The sequence below is a fragment of the Giraffa tippelskirchi genome, chromosome 5, assembly GCF_054371585.1.
Source record: "Giraffa tippelskirchi isolate mGirTip1 chromosome 5, T2T-mGirTip1v1.2.pri, whole genome shotgun sequence".
Lineage (NCBI taxonomy): Eukaryota > Metazoa > Chordata > Mammalia > Artiodactyla > Giraffidae > Giraffa > Giraffa tippelskirchi.
The window spans coordinates 57,176,619-57,195,214 of NC_137279.1; the positions used below are offsets into that span (position 1 = coordinate 57,176,619).

The following is an 18,596-nucleotide window of genomic DNA, read 5'->3' on the forward strand; positions in this document are numbered from 1 at the left end:
CTCAGTCACTTTATTAATGTTAGTTTACTATTACTTTCTTCTCTTGGGATTCCCTGGTAGCTCAGCTGGTAAAGAATCCACCCACAATGCAGGAGATCCCTGCTTGATTCCTGGATTGGAAAGATTCCCTGGAGAAGGGATTGGCTACCCACTCCAGTATTCTGGCCTCGAGAATTCCATGGACTGTATAGAGTCACACACGACTAAAGCAACTTTCACTTTCTTTTCTTAACTAATTTTTATGGGAGTATAGTTGCTTTACAATGTGGTGTTAGTTTCTACTGTACAGCAAAGTGAATCAGCTATACATATACATACATCCCCTCTTTTTTTGGATTTCCTTCCCATTTTAGTCAGCACAGAGCACTGAGTAGGGTCCCTTGAGCATTGATACTATCCCTGAGCTGTTGGATAGCATCTTATCCACAGTAGCACTTCTTTCAAAATTGGAGATAATCCCTTCAAACCCTGCTACTGCCTTATCAACCAAGTTGATGTCTCATTCTATTGATACATCCTTAGTCATTTCAATAATTCTACATACCACCTTCATCAGGAGTAGCTCTCATCTCAAGAAACCACTTTCTTTACTCAGCTCTTAGAGGAAACTCTTTATTCATTCAAGTTTTATCACGAGAGGGCAGCAATTTAGTCACTTCTTCAGGCTCCACTTCTAAGGCTAGTTCTCTTGCTATCTGACGTGACTTCCACCACTGAAGTCTTGAACCCCTCAAAGGTATCCACAAGAGCTGGAATCAATTTTTTCCAAACTCCTGTTAATGTTGATATTTAAACTTCTTCCCATGAGTCACACATGTTCTTAATGGCTTCTAGAATGATGAATCCTTTCCAGAATGTTTTCAATTAACATTGCCCAGATCCATCAGAGGAATCACTATCTATGGCAGTGATAGCCATACAAAATGTATTTCCTAAATAATAAAACTTGAAAGTCAAAATTACTCAGTTCATGGGTTGCAGAATGAATGTTGTGTTAGCAGGCATGAAAATGATATTAATCTTATTGTACATTTCTGTCAGATCTTTTATTTGACCAGGTACATTGTCAATGAGCAGTAATTTTTTTTTCAATATACCGTTAACATTTATTTCTCATCACCCCATGGAATAGAGTCACAACATGGAAACTGCTTGGGGGCTCCTCTGTGTTGACCATGTCATATTTCAGCCAAGAAAGGTCCAAGTAGTCTGGTTTCTGATCCCTCTGTATAACCACCCTCAACTCGCCACTGCCAATTAAATCCCTTCCAACTGCTACAAAACAATAAGATTTTTTTCAAAATAAAACCACTACTGTTTTTCAAAATAAAAATTCCACCATTGGATATGAAGAGAACATTACCAGGATTTGATTTCTTTCTCGATGGATAAATTTATGATCATATGAGGTAGGAAGAACTACTTTTAATCAATCCTCTGGTTATTAAAGTTTGGATGACATACAAAGTGATGAGTAAAGTATGTCTCTATGTTTCAATGAGTAGCGGTATTTCGACAGGAAATTTTTTTTTCTGAGCAGTAGGCCTCAAGAGCAGGCTTAAGCTACTCGATAAACGATGCTGTAAACAGATTTGCTGTCAACCAGGCTTTGCTGTTCCATTTACAGAGCACAGGCAGAGTAGACTTAGCATAACTCTTAAGGTCCTAGGATTTTCAGACTGATAAATGAGCACTGGCTTCAACTGTCACCAGCTGCATTAGCTCCTAACAAGAGAGTCTGCCTGACCTTTGAAACTTTGAAACAGGCACTGACTTCTCCTCTCAAGCTATGAAAGTCCTTGATGGCATTTTCTTCCACTGTAAGGTCATCTTATTTACACTGAAATTTTGTTGCTTAGTGTAGCCATCTTTATCATTTTAGAGAGATCCTGATAACTTGCTGCAGCTTCTGTTAATACACCAGCACTTGGCAGCTTCACCTTGCACTTTTATGTTATGGACATGGCTTCTTTCTTTAGTCTTCGTGAACCAATCTCTGCTACCTACAAACTTTCCTTCTGCAGCTTTCTCACCTCTCTCAGCCTTCATAGAACTGAAGAGAGTTAGGAGATTGCTCTGGATTAGGCTCTGGCTTAAGGGAATGTTTCGGCAGTTTGATCCTCTATCCAGTTTAGTAACACGTTCTCCACTATAGGCCATACAGTTGTTTCTATATGAACTAGAGCAGCGCTCTTCATTTCTTTCAAGAACTTTTCCTCTGCATTCACAACTTGGCTCACTGTTTGGTTCACGAGGCCTGGGTTTCAGCCTATCTTGGCTTTAGACATGCTTTCCTCACTAAGCTGAATCATTTCTTGCTTTTCATTTAAAGTGAGAAACGTATGTTTCTTCCTTTAGAACATTTAGAGACCATTGTAAGGTTATTAACTGACTTGATTTCAATATTTTTGTGTCTCAAGGAATAGGGACGCCAGAGGACAGGGAGAGAAATAGGGGAATGACCAGTCAGTGGAGCAGTCAGAACACACACAACATTCATCAATTTAGTTCATTGTCTTCCATGAGCATGGTTTCTGGTGCCCCAAAACAATTAACATAGTAACATCAAAGATCATTCAACATAGAATAACCATAAATATATAGTAACAATAATAATAAAGTTTGAAATATTGTGATATTTACTAAAATGAGATACAGAAACATGAAGTGAGCAAATGCTGCTGGAAAAATGGAGCTGATAAACTTGCTCATTGAAGGGTTGCCACAAGCCTTCCATTTGTTTTTAAAAAAATGCAATATCCAAGAAGTGTAATGTGGCAAAGTACAATAACATGAGCTATGCCTATAGCTTTTACTGTAACATCAATATATGAAAATAGGGCTAATAATGGTTAAATTTTAAATGATAACAGAGTATTAGAGATTTAGAAGATCATTACAACATAAGTGGTCAAAATACATTAATGAAATAGGAAATTAAAAAGATCATAAATACAATAACAGCTAAATGTACAGTATTTACTTTGTTGGGTATTCTTCTAAGTAATTAATGTGATTTCCTAATTAAGTCATCATAACAGTGTAAGGAAGGTAAAATAGTTCCCCTTTCGAAAGATGAGAAAACTCAGGTACAGGGAATTTAAATAAATTGCTCAAAACCAGGCACATAAGCAGTCATTTGAAACTTAGAAAATCTGACACCAGAATAATCTGACATGGCTGGTGTCTTTATCAGAAGAGGGAGAGCCACCAACCACAATACTCTCTCTCCATGGATGCACACAGAGGATGCCACGTGAGGCCACCACGGGAGGAGAAGAGCCAGGAAGCGAGGCTCACCAGAAACCAACCCAAGGGCACTTTGATCTTGGACTTCCAGCCTCCTGGATTGTGCAAAACCAAATACAACCCACCCAGTCTGTGGTATTTTGTTATGGCAACCTGAGTGGATTAACGTAGTAGCAAAATTACATATGAAGAATACAAAAGACTGTATAACATACCAACAAAAGCGTGTTAGAAAATGAATGGAAAAAAAAAAGAGCTATTCACGATCACAATAAAATATAAGTTTCTTAGGAATAAGTCTAATAATAAATGTGTAGAATCCATGTGAGAAAACTACAACTTTTATTGAGAGATGTGTGCTCTTGGAGAAGAAAGTTCAACTTCATTAAAATCAAGGAAATGCTAACTAAAACATAACAGCACATCTATCTAATCAGCAAAAAATTTTAAGGTTGACAATAATAAATAATGGAAGGACTACTGTAATATCACTGCTGTAAACTAAATCTGAACAGTTCTTTGTAAAATATAATCTTATGGAACAAATTTGAAAATGTATTCAATATATATCCTATAATCAGTAATACCTTTCTCTCATGTGAACCAGGAGATTTATAATGGAACCAACATAATAGTCACATCAATATGGTTGATTAGAGCAGCTGCAAATAATGCATATTTTTCTCCAATAAAATGGATAAATTGTGGCAAACTCGTGTGTGGAATATTTAAAACAATGGGAAAAATTAAATGCAAGTAAAGGGCTTCCCTTGTGGCTCAGCTGGTAAAGAATCCACCTGCAAGGCAGGAGACCTGGGTTCGATCCGTGGGTTGGGAAGATCCCCTGGAGAAGGGAAAGGCTACCCACTCCACTATTCTGGCCTGGAGAATTCCATGGACTGTATAGTCCATGGGGTTGCAAAGAGTTGGACACGACTGAGCGACTTTTACTTTCACCGTACATGGTAAGAGGGCTTCCCAGGTGGTGCTAGTGGTAAAGAAACTGCCTGCTAATGCAGGGGACATGAGACATGGTTTGGATCCCTGGGTGGAGAAGATTCCCTGGAGAAAGGCATGGCAACCCACTCCAGCATTCTTGCTTGGAGAATCCCATGGACAGGGAAACCTTCTACAGTCCATAGGATCACAAAGAACTGGACACAACTAAAGTGACTTAGCATGCATACACAGTAAGTGTGTGGTATGGAAAGCTGTTTGAAAAATACACATGATGTGACTTACACATTTATACAAATACATTTATATAAAATGCCTAAGATATGCAAAACTAGCTATTGCTCGGGAATCAGTTCAGTTCAGTCGCTCAGTCGTGCCCAACTCTTTGCGATCCCATTAATTGCAGCACGCCAGGCCTCTCTGTCCATCACCAACTTCCGGAGTCTACCCAAACCCATGTCCATCGAGTCGGTGATGCCATCCAACCATCTCATCCTCTGTCATCCCCTTCTCCTCCTGCGCGCAATCCTACCCAGCATCAGGGTCTTTTCCAATGAGTCAACCCTTCGCACGAGGTGGCCAAAGTATTGGAGTTTCAGCTTCAACATCAGACCTTCCAATGAACACCCAGGATTGATCTCTTTTAGGATGGACTGATTGATCTCCTTGCAGTCCAAGGGACTCTCAAGAGTCTTTTCCAACACCACAGTTCAAAAGCATCAATTCTTCGGCGCTCAGCTTTCTTCACCGTCCAACTCTCACATCCATACATGACCACTGGAAAAACCATAACCTTGACTAGACGTACTTTTGTTGGCAAAGTAATGTCTCTGCTTTTAAATATGCTATCTAGGTTGGCCATAACCTTCCTTCCAAGGAGTAAGTGTCTTTTAATTTCATGGCTGCAATCACCATCAGCATACACAGAAGAACTGTACAAAAAAGATCTTCATGACCCAGATAATCATGATGGTGTGATCACTCACCTAGAGCCAGACATCCTGGAATGTGAAGTCAAGTGGGCCTTAGAAAGCATCACTATGAACAAAGCTAGTGGAGGTGATGGAATTCCAGTTGAGCTATTTCAAATCCTCAAAGGTGATGCTGTGAAAGTGCTGCACTCGATATGCCAGCAAATTTGGAAAACTCAGCAGTGGCCACAGGACTGAAAGAGGTCAGTCTTCGTTCCAATCCCAAAGAAAGGCAATGCCAAAGAATGCTCAAACTACCGCACAATTGCACTCATCTCACATGCTAGTAAAGTAATGCTCAAAATTCTCCAAGCCAGGCTTCAGCAATACGTGAACAGTGAACTTCCAGATGTTCAAGCTGGTTTTAGAAAAGGCAGAGGAACCAGAGATCAAATTGCCAATATCTGCTGGATCATCGAAAAAGCAAGAGAGTTCCAGAAAAACATCTATTTCTGCTTTATTGACTATGCCAAAGCCTTTGACTGTGTGGATCACAATAAACTGTGGAAAATTCTGAAAGAGATGGGAATACCAGACCATCTGACCTGTCTCTTGAGAAACCTGTATGCAGGTCAGGAAGCAACAGTTAGAACTGGACATGGAACAACAGACTGGTTCCAAATAGGAAAAGGAGTACGTCAAGGCTGTATATTGTCACCCTGCTTATTTAACTTCTATGCAGAGTACATCATGAGAAACGCTGGGCTGGAAGAAACACAAGCTGGAATCAAGATTGCCGGGAGAAATATCAATAACCTCAGATATGCGGATGACACCACCCTTATGGCAGACAGTGAAGAAGAACTAAAGAGCCTCTTGATGAAGGTGAAAGAGGAGAGTGAAAAAGTTGGCTTAAAGCTCAAAGTTCAGAAAACTAAGATCATGGCATCTGGTCCCATCACTTCATGGGAAATAGTTGGGGAAACAGTGGAAACAGTGTCAGACTTTGCTCGGGAATACAAATATGTAATAAAAGCATAAAAGCAAAGAAAGTATTCAAAATTCAGGATAGCAGATCTCTTTCGTTGGAAACAGAAAAGATGGAATCATTGAGAGTGCCACACAAGACTTCTAAATAACAGGAATGTCCTCTCTCTAAGCCAGGTAAAGATTTCATTAATTTATTATTTTATAAATAATATTCTGGTATTCTGTATCATCTTGACACATAATCAAGATATTTTTAAAATGTACAACTATTATGTATAAAATAAGTTATAATGTTATACTATACAACACAGGAAAAATAGCCAATATTCTACAATAACTATAAATAGAGCCCAACTTTTAAAAATTGTGAGTCACTATGCTGTACACTTGTAACTTATATAATACTGTACATCAACTATACTTCAACTTGTAAAAAAAGCCTTAAAAGCCAAAAAAAAAAAATTCAACAGAATAAAACATATATATAATATGTAAAAGTTTGGTGCATTAAAGAACAGAGTTAATATAAAATAATAAAGATTCTGCAAAAATTTCACAGCAAATTAAAAGCTAACTAAATGAAGTACATAATAATAGAACCAATCCCCTTTAAAATAATTCCACAGAATTAACCATTTGTTATTATATCTAGAAAAAATATTTCCAATATTTGAGATAAAGTATCAGTACTTTCAGCAAACTAGAGGTTTCAAGAAGCCTATGACCTAAAAATTCTAGATAAAATATGTTAAGATCTTTTTAATGCATAAATGACCTGGGGAAAGATTAAGGGGATTCTTTGGAAGAAAGAACTGACAAGAAAGTGCATTCCAGTAAGTGTGATAGTCAGCTTATGTCACATGGTATATACACATCCATAGAGTTCCAGAGTCTGGGCGTAATATGGCACATGGTCAAGAAATAGACATCTGGGCTTTGGGTATAGCAAGAGGTTAGACCAGAGCACATGGTATAAAATCTAGCACTCCTGAAAAATAATATTTTCAGTAGATGAAGTAGAAAAATTAAAAGATCCTATTAGGGAGGCTTTGAGCATATATAACCATCTCACCCTTGGATCTGAGTTGAATGGAAACTTAATTATTTCCATTAATTAATGGAACTTTATTATTAAGTTCAGGAATCACATTGAGATTAAAAACTTTCGAAAGAAAATATATAGGCAAGCTGCAAAACCTCTAGCTGTCAAACAAAGATGGTGTCCTACAGCATAGTGTACAGCTGCACATCTAGGGCAAGCATCTTACCTGGGGTGATGTAAACTTTACAGACCACAGAAGGAAATGTTTGCCATAGTCTCTCTTGGACTGTACAGTTATTAATCTAATGGAGCAATCTCTCAATCTCTGACTTTATTGCAGTCACAAAATAAAGTTTTTTAAAAAAATAGTTTGCCCTGGTTCTTATAAAAATGTGTTACATTACTTTTGCTCATCACTCAAAGGTAATATTTTAGACTCAAACACAAACTGAGTACTTAGGTTGATGCTGTTGTTTAATCGCTAAGTCATGTTTGGCTCTTTGCGACGCCACGGACTGTAGCCCGACAGGCTCCTCTATTCATAGAATTTTCCAGGCAAGAATACTGGAGTGGGTTGCCACGCCCTCCTCCAGAGGATCTTCCCTACCCAGGGACTGAACCTGCATCTTCTTCACTGGCAGGCAGATTCTTTACCGCTGAGTCACCAGGGAAGCCCAGTTAGGTTAATAATTATAGACTAATACGGTCAGTTCTAATCTACTGAAAATCTTGGAAACATCACTGCACATATTAATATCATATTCATTCATGAGTTAAAATTAAAATCAGAAACTCTTGAACTCATTTTTAAAACTATAATTGAAAATTTCCACACAATGTAACAAACCTATCTGAAACAAAATATTGATGAAAAAGCTAAGGAAGTGTAAATTTATACATCTCAACACTACACATCCAAACTATTCCATAGGTTAAACACTATTTTTTAATATAGTATAACACAATAGTGGTTCTGTCCTAAAGGCATAATAAACTAGAGTATATGCACAAATGCATGCATATTCAAATGCATAATACTTTATAATAAAACACTGTATAAGCTTATATTTTCCCTGATGGTTGCTGACCTCTGGAATTCAGGTACAAGCATAATCAGAGGGAGAATGCTGAAGAACTTCAGTCCCAGATATATCGTCAGAGAGACAGAAAAAGCACTTAAACTGAATATTTGATTATTGAAGACCATCCTCCTAAGCAAAATATTTTCCCCCAATTACACCTAATTATTTAATTGTTTACATTTACTAATGAAACGAAACAACACAAAACAAACAACTGTCGGGGACTATTTTCAGCAGACACATAATCATCGATCAGCATGTACAGAAAGATTCTTAAAATTATATGAAGCTGGTCTGTTTAAAGAGAAAGGCATATTTTATCCCAATCAATGCATAAGAGTAAAATTATCCATAACTGAGGCATGTTTCTCTGATGTACAGTTCAGCTGTAATGATCCCCACACACTGCTCTTGCACATCAATTATGATAATCATAATCACGGTCGTTGAGCTGGGTGTTCATTATTATCAGGATGCTGGTGACAGCAGATTCAATCACCGGGTGCCATGGGCAAGCAGTCACAGTCCCACCCAAGTTTCTGCAGACAGCGACGTGCCACATTAAATCTATGATGTGTTCCACATCCCACTCCATTCCAAACGCCGTCGACGGTAAAGGTCAACTTTATGTTCTGTGCAATATGCTTAGGCTCTCTAAATTAATTCTTTGGAGTACTAGATATTCTTATGCTTTGTAGCTTATAAAATTCTGTTTAGGACCAAAATGCATGTGAAAATAACACAAAAGGGCTGCTATACTGCTGTAATTCACCTATAATAAGGCGCAGGAGGAGAAGCTCTGTCAACAGGAACCATCTTAAAAGCCTCTTCTTGAATTTTGCAAATAAGGGAAAACATGAAGTGGTTCTATTATAGTCAGTTGTCCAAAATGCATAGGAAACTCATTCTTATTCAGATAAAGGCCTGAGACTATCATTTCTGCTTCAGTAAATATGAACATGTGTGGATGTTTTGACAATCAGAAGAATGTTTTTAGCAGGCCATGTTTTCTTGGCCAACTCTTTTAGACCTAGTCAGATAGATGAAATTAATGGTGACTGATAGATTGTTCTTATTTAATTTCATTTCTCTTTTAGATATTGAGATCAGCACAACAAAGAATTTATAAATACAAAGTCTTTAGGTGAACTTAAAAAAAGTTTGACCATTTAAGACACAGACCTAGAATCTAACAATTAACTTGGAGCATTTTACAGTTAGATAAAAGAAATATGAGTAAGTTACATGATATGTACACATTATTATTGATTGATATAAATTCAAAACATGATACATATATTATCTTTCATTATTGATTTTCATACTGTCAGGAAAAATTATATTATTTTCTCAATCTGCTGACTTTGTGATGTCTTTATATACGGTTCATGTTAATAGCATTAAAATAAAACAAAAATATTAAATACTATTAACTGATTTAATGTGAATATGATTAGAGAAAGAAAACATTTTACTTTTCTCTCAATGTATACCTTTTATCATAGTTGTATAACAAATGGCCTGACAGTTACAATCTCCATGCTTAAAGAAAACAAAGAGAAAAAAATTCTCCAGGCAGACAAACTTAAAACATGATGCAAAGGGTGGACAACAGGAATCAGATATATTTGTTTCTTAACTTCAGTAAATCTAATGCATTCAACTAAATCTTATGTGTATTTAAATGTTTGTAAATAGTCCATCTTCCAATAGAAGCAGCATAAAACTATACCAGTCTTTTCCCTTTTCAACATTTTGAACCGTTCGCTAAAACTATCCTTCATCTACTAATGAATAAGTTGTGGTCTCCTGTCTCCAAAATCAATAAACAAAGTTTTATATAAAAAAATAAAGAAAAATTAGCAGGCTTTTAATCATTTATTGGGCACAAGTTCACCCAGATCACTGAGCAGAAAGTCAAAACATATAATATTTTCATAGAAACAATAGAATGTACTTTGTAGAATCTATTGGCTACACAGGAAAAATTTGTCAATCTAATAAGGTTATTTTAAGAGATCAGAAGATGTGGAAAAGAAGGAAATGAGGAATAAAATTAAATTTGCATTTAATATCTTTCTATGTGATTTTGTGCAAGTGGATTAATGATTTATTAAGACATAAGGAATCTCTACTCTTTCTTAGTTTTCAGGACCTACAAGAACCATTATTTGTCATTAACTTTTCAAGTATGTGTACTTTCTAAGAGTATACAGAGGCAACAATGATTCCTCCAAAAGAACAAAATAAACCTTTTTTTTTTTTTTAGTGAATATCCAAGAGTCTCTATAACTTACTTAATCTAGTTAGATGAATGCATATGAATATGTCAAACATATGAATAAACTTATGGCATAAAACCCAAAAGAACTATATTATCTACGGAAAGAAACATTGGCTCAAGGATCTTTCTTATACTGAAGTAGCTCAGTGTCCTAAGGTAAGTCATTTACATTTTAAAGAAATGAAATGAGAATTTCCTTGAATTAAATAGAATGGTGATGGCTTAACAGCAAAAAGTAAAATTCATGTCAAATAGAAAAATGAGATGTAGATCACATTATATACATTCAAAATATAAAATTAAAAGGTTTAAAAATCATTTTTACCCTATATTCTGAATGGCTGCATATTAGGTAAAAAACAAATGCCTAGCATAGTCTTGCTATGGATTTTTATGTAATAATATTGTTATCAACTTTCAGGTTTGTCAGTCAGTGGACCAGATTGAACCACTCATTGTACATATTCCTTATGCCATGGAATTACTGTTTAGTGTTCTAGAAGACCGTTTAAAAAAACAAAACAAAAAAAAGACTTAGTAGCTACAAAAGAAAAAGGGACTTCCCAAGGAATCCAAGCATGAGCTCCCATTGACAATGCCATTATTTACAATGTCCTTAAAAAAGAACTTCTTAGAATTTGGTAAAGAAAGATCTCATTTCCCTTAAAGGTCTAACGTGTTTCTTCCACTTGAATAGTGAGGATGCCTCTCCAACTTTTGTTTTCTGCATCTCTGCCACCAACAGGTTGTATTTCCTAAGTCACTGACCACCATAGTCATGTGTATGCATGCTCAGTTGCTCAGTCATGTCAGACGCTTTGCAACTCCATGGAGTGCAGCCCGCCTGGCTGCCTTGTCCATGGGATCCTCCAGGCAAGTATACTGGAGTGGGTTGCCATGCCTTCCTCCCAGTCCCCCTTTATTTTGTGGATATACGTGCTCTTCTCATCTAAGATTGTTTCCCCTTGTTTAAATTTCTAGAATATAACCTGTGTTGTATTTGCCACTTGATAAGGTGCCTTCAGGGTCTTCCCTGTGGCTCAGCAGTAAAGAATCCACCTGCAATGCAGGATACACGGGTCTGATCCCTGGATTGGGAAGATCCCCTGAAGAAGGGCATGGCATCTCACTCCAGTATTCTTGCCTGGAGAATTCCACGGACAGAAGAGCCTGGTGGGCTACAGTCCATAGGGTTGCAAAGTATTGGACATGACTGAAGCAACTTAGCATGCATCCACGCAAGCAAGGTGTCTTCAATCCTTTTCGTAGGAGACTCTGTGTAAATGAATAAATCCTCATTGACAGACTACTAATAGAAACAATAGGCCTGGTAGTGTACAGAACTCAGTAGCTCTAAGCCCTTTCCAGAATATAATTTCTTGCTCCACTTTATCTGTATAATTTTGGTATGAGTAAGTTTGAGTTTCTAACTGCTAGACAATAGGTTAAAAACCTAGTAAGAACTTTCCTTGTTACCTCCTATTGTGTAAGACATGTAGGTAGGTGTTTTCCCATTTTAGAAATTTGTATTTAAGTGCTAGCAACTATAATTCTGGAATCCAAAAGTAAATATTTAACTGCTTTTTCCTTTTCTATGTCATATATATAGATAGGATATCACATATATCTCCCCTTCCTTCTTTCCTTCCTCCCGCCTACCCTCCTTTCCTTCCTTTTTCCCTTCCTTTCTTCTTCCTTCTTTCATACATACTTATCTACATATACACGGAGGTTGAAAGAAAGCAAGGAAGCATTGATCTCCATGCCTGAGAGTTAGCTTAACTCTATTGCACAGATTCGGGCTTGACCCTAATTGGCTTTGCCAAAGCTAATGATCCATGCCATTGACCACAGGATGGCCGAACCATAAAACACAAGAACACAACAACAACAACAATAAAAAATCCACAAAAAAACTTAAACCTCTTACTGACACAGTAAGCTGCATTATCTTCCTATAAAATAGCTAAAAATAACTCTGTAACCATGAAGGTGTTAGTTGTAATGAGAGTATATTTGCTATAATCAGTGTCCATTTTTAGTCTTTTAAAAGAAACATTATTTTCTTTTTAATGTTGCATCGACTTACCTTGTTACAGATCCATCTGTTAGGATTTTCGTCTCGGAAATGTTGAGTTCCATAAGCATCAGGACCATATTTGCTTGATAAATGCATTGTCGGGACATATTTTCTGTTTTTATGGTAGGAAGAAAATGGCAAAAACCTGAAAGAACATTCAGGTAATAGTTTTAATTTGATTTGTAGAGACATTTGACTAAAAAACAAGAATTTAAAGAAGTCATAAATTATAGGGAAAATAACACATGGCTTGGAATCAGAACACCAGGTCTTCACTTCAATCTTGGCCACTGACTATCTCTGTTACTAACTTTTATGAATCTTCATTTCTTATTCCACAAATGGAGATACTAAAATTTTACAGAATTTTGTGGGTCTCAAATATTTGCTAAATATAGAAAATGTTAATTGATTAATTAACTGTGCCAAATAACTCAAAACTCATCACATAAGTAAAAATGCCCTTAATAAGGTGGCATTCCCCAAATGTAAAGGATGGCTACCATTGGCAACTCTCATTGAAATGGGCTTTCTTCAAATCTTAACTTACCCAAATAATAAAGGCATTCTTGGTACAGAGTATGGATAAAGAAGCTTTTGAGTCAGTCAGACCTATATTTGCATCTTAGCTTTGCCCCTGCTATCTGTGTTCCCTCATGCTGCGGAGTAATTGGAAGGAAAGTGTTAGTTGCTCAGTCACATCTGACTGTTTGAGAACCTATGAACTGCAGCCCACCAGGCTCTTCTATCTATGGGATTTTTTTCCAGGAAAGAATATGGAGTGGGTCATCACTCGCTTCTTCATGGGATCTTCCTGACCCAGGGATCAAACCCAGGTCTCCTGCACTACAGGCAGATTCTTTACCATCTGAGCCATGAATGAACAACTTATACACAAAACTTAACATGGTGCTGAAAACAGTAAGTGTTCAATAAATAACGGTATTGCAAAAGTAGAAGTAGCTTATTGTTATAGCTCTCGGTATCGTCACCACTACCATCATCATCACCATCATTATCATTATTACTTTTAATGTTATTTTGATCAACATAAAAATGAAAACTTTAAACTCTCACAGAACATCTAAGATTGTGATACATTTATAGTGTAACCTGATGAATTATTTAATCCCTCATCAAAACCTTCTGAAATAAGAGTAAATGGATTTTTTTTTAAGTTATAAGTTCATAGGAAAGAGGACAAAAGAGAAAAAACGAACAAAAGGCTAACAAATTTTTGGCAGGTGGAATGCAGATAGAAAAGTCGAGTTCGAAAAGAGGAAGAGGACAAAGAGAAATTATGCCATTAGTCCTGCAGAATCCAGGAAGATTCTGGAAGTTACTGCAATGGGTGAGAGTGAAGAATAAAGCTGAAAACAGGTGAGAAACCTATGCAGACCCCCAGGTGTCTCTCCCAGTTCATATATTCATAAAAAGAGTGTATTTATCAGAAAGCTCTGGGCTCAGGGAAGCAGGCCAGAGTGAGGCACCAAATGGAATATATGAATTCTAACTCAAAGATTACTCACTGAACTCTTCCCTTGCTCATCTTGAAGTGACCTGGCAGCTTGACTAATAGATTTCAGAAGACTAATTGTTTCTTCTCAAAGATACTGAGATTTCCCAGTGCAACAACTTCAAATATCAACATTTGGAAATTTCTTAATTAAAAGGTCATATCCCAGTGTCTATCAGTCAAATAAGCCACTTTCACACACAAATACACTTTTTAATCCAATGGTTAGAGTTTCCTTTTTAATATGAATTTATGAATGGCTTGTCATTTGGGGAAACTACCAAGATGGAGGGCTTTCCTAGTGCTTAGATGGTAAAGAATCTGCCTGCAATGCAAAAGACTAGGGTTCAATTCCCAGATTAGGAAGATCCCCTGGAGAAGGGAATGGCTACCCATTCCAGTATTCTTGCCTGGAGAATTCCATGGTTTAATTAGGCAGTGGCTCCTCACTTTTCACTTTCATGCATTGGAGAAGGGAATGGCAACCCACTCCAGTGTTCTTGCCTGGAGAATCCCAGGGATGGGGGAGCCCGGTGGGCTTCCGTCTCTGGGGTTGCACAGAGTCGGCCAAGACTGAAGCGACTTAGCAGCAGCAGCAGCACATGGTAAAGAATCTCCCTGCCAGTGCAGGAGACCTGGCTTTGATCTCTGAGTTGGGAAGATCCCCTGGAGAAAGGAATGGCAGCCCACTCCAGTATTCTTGCCTAGTAAATCCCACAGACGGAGGATCCTGGTGGGCTTTAGTCCATGAAGTCACAAAGAGTCGGACACGACTGAGAAACTAACACCAAGATGGAAGAAAAACACATATCTAAATATAAGAGATAACCTAGAAGAAACATATAATATAGGAAAGAGGAGTAAACAACAGAAAATTTTAATTAATATAATCAAAGGAGATATGGTATCAATAATATTAGAGCTAGATCCTATTTTAAATACAAGAAACTTTTAGAGGGATAAAAGCAAGCTCTAGGAAGTAAGTATTTAATTTACAACTAAATTAAATATTCTGCCAAGAAAAATACTTTGAAATTCAGACACAGAAAAAATGAAATTGAGGTTACACAAATTTTTGGGCAGATGCTGATATTTTCACATATATTATCTTATTTAATTGAGACAAGGAAAGGGCCTTTTTAAAAATCCCCATTCAATTGAAATTTCTCCCATTATATTCATGAATTTGTTTAAAAAATAATAAGCTTAGGAAAAGTGTTATTTCATCAAGTTTCATACTTCTCTACAATTTCTCTTTAATGTTTATTAAGAAACTCCTTTTAAATATTTTTCCTAAGAAAATATCCTCTACGTCTATTTAAGATAAAAAATAAACAGAACATAGAGCTTTGAATATACAAAATTACACAAGCGTGTATTGTATATGCCCTTGGGGAAAGAGCTCTCATGTAAGACAGATTATGGTCCTTCCAGTGCTAATTTGCACATGGGATGGACAACACTCACACAAAAAATTAATGTGGCCCCAACGTCCCTCAGTATACAGAGGGGGTGCTGTGAGCCGGCTGCTGCTCTTACACTTTTATCACTTCTGAATTGCATTTTAATAGTACATTTTTCTTTTGTGTCTGGGCAAAATTTGCTTTCTCAAGGGACTGGATGGCTGAAAAGATAAGGCTGAAAGGCTAGGTATTTCCCTGTACATGAATTAATTTTAATTCCATTGAGCCATAATGTTTCATTAGAGAAACATGTAGTGCATATTAAGTGCACACGTGTATGTGTATATCTGTATACATAATGAAACTATTTAGATTCATTTTATAAATAATATCTAAAAATCTATCTTCAAATTCAGAAGAAATTATTTAATTCTCAGATAGATTGCTCTATAAAATTACAAACAGCTATGGAAACCCTAAAAATAAGTTGAGTTTTCAATCAAAAGTTTAGACAATGATCAATTTTACTTTTAAAATGGTATCTTTTAACAGTTTTAAATATATATTCAGATGTGCTTTATCCTTGCAGAGAGTACTTTTCAATTAACTGAACATTATATTAAAGAAGAAGGTGTTATGGGTTTGCCTATTAATTTTTACAATTTCCTCAAAGATACAGATCTGGCAGAAATTCTTAAATTCAATGTGGAGATACAGTGGTATATACAAATAAGTTATTACCCAAGTGTCTGCAGAGTTAGAAAGGAATTGGTAGAGGTCTCAGGAGGTAAAAATTAAAATTAATCAATGTATACAAAATATATGGAAGTGAATTAGAGAATGAAAACAGATGCTGAAGAAACTGAAAGGGGCTCAGCATAACTAGAAAATTGACTTCTTTATGAAGGAAGCAAAGGAGATCATGAACAGTTTTATAGCAGAGATGAGATGGCCCCAGGAGACTATGTATAGAAATATACTACAGATCTTTATAAATTGTGAAACATTTTTCTCCATATATATTGATTGCCCAAAAGAGTAGTTATCCAAGCCATGATGAATCCTGACTTAGGTAAATCATTTCAAACTGGGCATGGAGATAGTGATTCATAGATAGCGAGACACATAGCTAGGGAACAAGTCTCAAATACCTGTTCAGGTTTCAAACATGTCCTAGAGAAGCCCTCTCTCTGTTAAAGGGCTACTAATGAAACATATGCATTAAGCTCAAAGCAGGATTAAGAGTACTTTATTACAAGTTAGGAATTTGACTCCAGATAACAATAAATTCTCCAGTGAGTTAAGATCACAATAAATTCGCCACTGAGTTATGAAAAGCATGTGAATTAAGTCTTTTTGCCTAGGCTAGAGGCAGGAAAAAAGAGCCAACTAGACCAAGTTTGAGTGCAGAGTGCATTTTGAATGCAGAGTCCATTCTGAAGGCAGAGTTTCAAAGGATAGCAAGGAGAGATAAGAAAGCCTTCCTCAGTGATCAAGGCATAGAAACAGAGAAAAACAATAGAATGGGGAGATCTCTTCAAGAAAATTAGAGCTATTAAGGGAACATTTCATACAAAGATGGGCACAATAAAGGACAGAAACAATATGGACCTAACAGAAGCAGAATATATTAAGAAAAGGAGTCAAGAAGAACTGTACAAAAAAAATCTCAGTGACTCAGGTAACCACGATGGTGTGGTCACTCAACTAGAGCCAGACATCCTGGAATGTGAAGTCAAGTGGGCCTTAGGAAGCATTACTACTAACAAAGTTAGTGCAGGTGATCGAATTCCAGCTGCACTATTATAAATCCTAAAAGATGATGCTGTGAAAGTGCTGCACTCAATATGCCAGCAAATTTGGAAAACTCAGCTGTGGCCACAGGACTGGAAAAGGTCAGTTTTCATTCCAATGCCAAAGAATGCTCAAACTACCGCATAATTGCACTCATCTCACACGCTAGCAAAGTAATGCTCAAAATTCTCCAAGCCAGGCTTCAACAGTATGTGAACTGAGAATTTCCAGATGTTCAAGCTGGATTTAGAAAAGGAAGAGAAACCAGAGATCAAACTGACAACATCCGTTGGATCATGGAAAAAGCAAGAGATTTCCAGAAAAACATCTACTTCTGCTTTATTGACTACACCAAAGCCTTTGACTGTGTGGATCACAACAAACTGTGGAAAATTCTTCAAGAGATGGGAATACCAGACCACCTGACCTGCCTCCTGAGAAATCTGTATGCAGGTCAAGAAGCAACAGTTAGAACCAGATGTGGAACAATGGACTGGTTCCAAATTGGGAAAGGAATACCTCAAGGCTGTATATTGTCACCCTGCTTATTTAACTTATATACATCATGTGAAATGCTGGGGTAGATGAAGTACAAGCTGGAATCAAGATTGCCAGATTGGAGAAATATCAACAACCTCAGATACTCAGATGACACTACTCTTATGCAGAAAGTGATGAATAACTAAAGAGCCTCTTGATGAAAGTGAAAGAGGAGAGTGAAAAAGTTGGCTTAAAACTCAAGATTCAGAAAACTAAGATCATGGCATACAGTTCCACCACTTCATGGCAAATAGACGGGGAAACAATGGAAACAGTGACAGACTTTATTTTTCTTGGTCTCCAAAATCAGTGCAGATAGTGACTGAAGCCATGATATTAAAAGACGCTTGCTCCTTGGAAGAAAAGCTATGACCAACCTAGACAGCATATTAAAAAGAAGAGACATTACTTTGCTGACAAAGGTCCATCTAGTCAAAGCTATGGTTTTCCCAGTAGTCATGTATGGATGTGAGAGTTGGACCATAAAGAAAGCTGAGCGCTGAAGAACTAATGCTTTTGAACTGTGGTGTTGGAGAAGACTCTTGAGAGTACCTTGGACTGCAAGGAGATCAAACCAGTCCATCCTAAAGGAAATTGGTCCTGAATACTCATTGGAAGGACTGATGTTGAAGCTGAAACTCCAATATTTTGGTCACCTAATGCGAATAACTGACTCATTGGTAAAGACCCTGATGCTGGGAAAGATTGAAGGCAGGAGGAGAAGGGGACAACAGAGGATGAAATGGTT

At 36.9% G+C, this 18,596-nt stretch overlaps 1 protein-coding gene across 16 annotated transcripts in view; it reads right to left on the reverse strand.

The window, feature by feature from the left end:
* The window catches only part of SPATA17 (spermatogenesis associated 17), a 307,877-nt gene that overhangs the window by 119,477 nt on the left and 169,804 nt on the right, over positions 1-18,596 (reverse strand). For all 16 annotated transcript variants that reach the window (XR_014054082.1, XR_014054083.1, XM_081491687.1 and 13 more), the window contains one exon: positions 12,605-12,740. Coding sequence is in view for 14 of the 16 variants with exons in the window: in XM_081491687.1 (XP_081347813.1) it covers positions 12,605-12,740 (136 nt within the window). In the remaining 2 variants the exon portion in view is untranslated. The remainder of the gene's footprint in view (positions 1-12,604; positions 12,741-18,596) is intronic.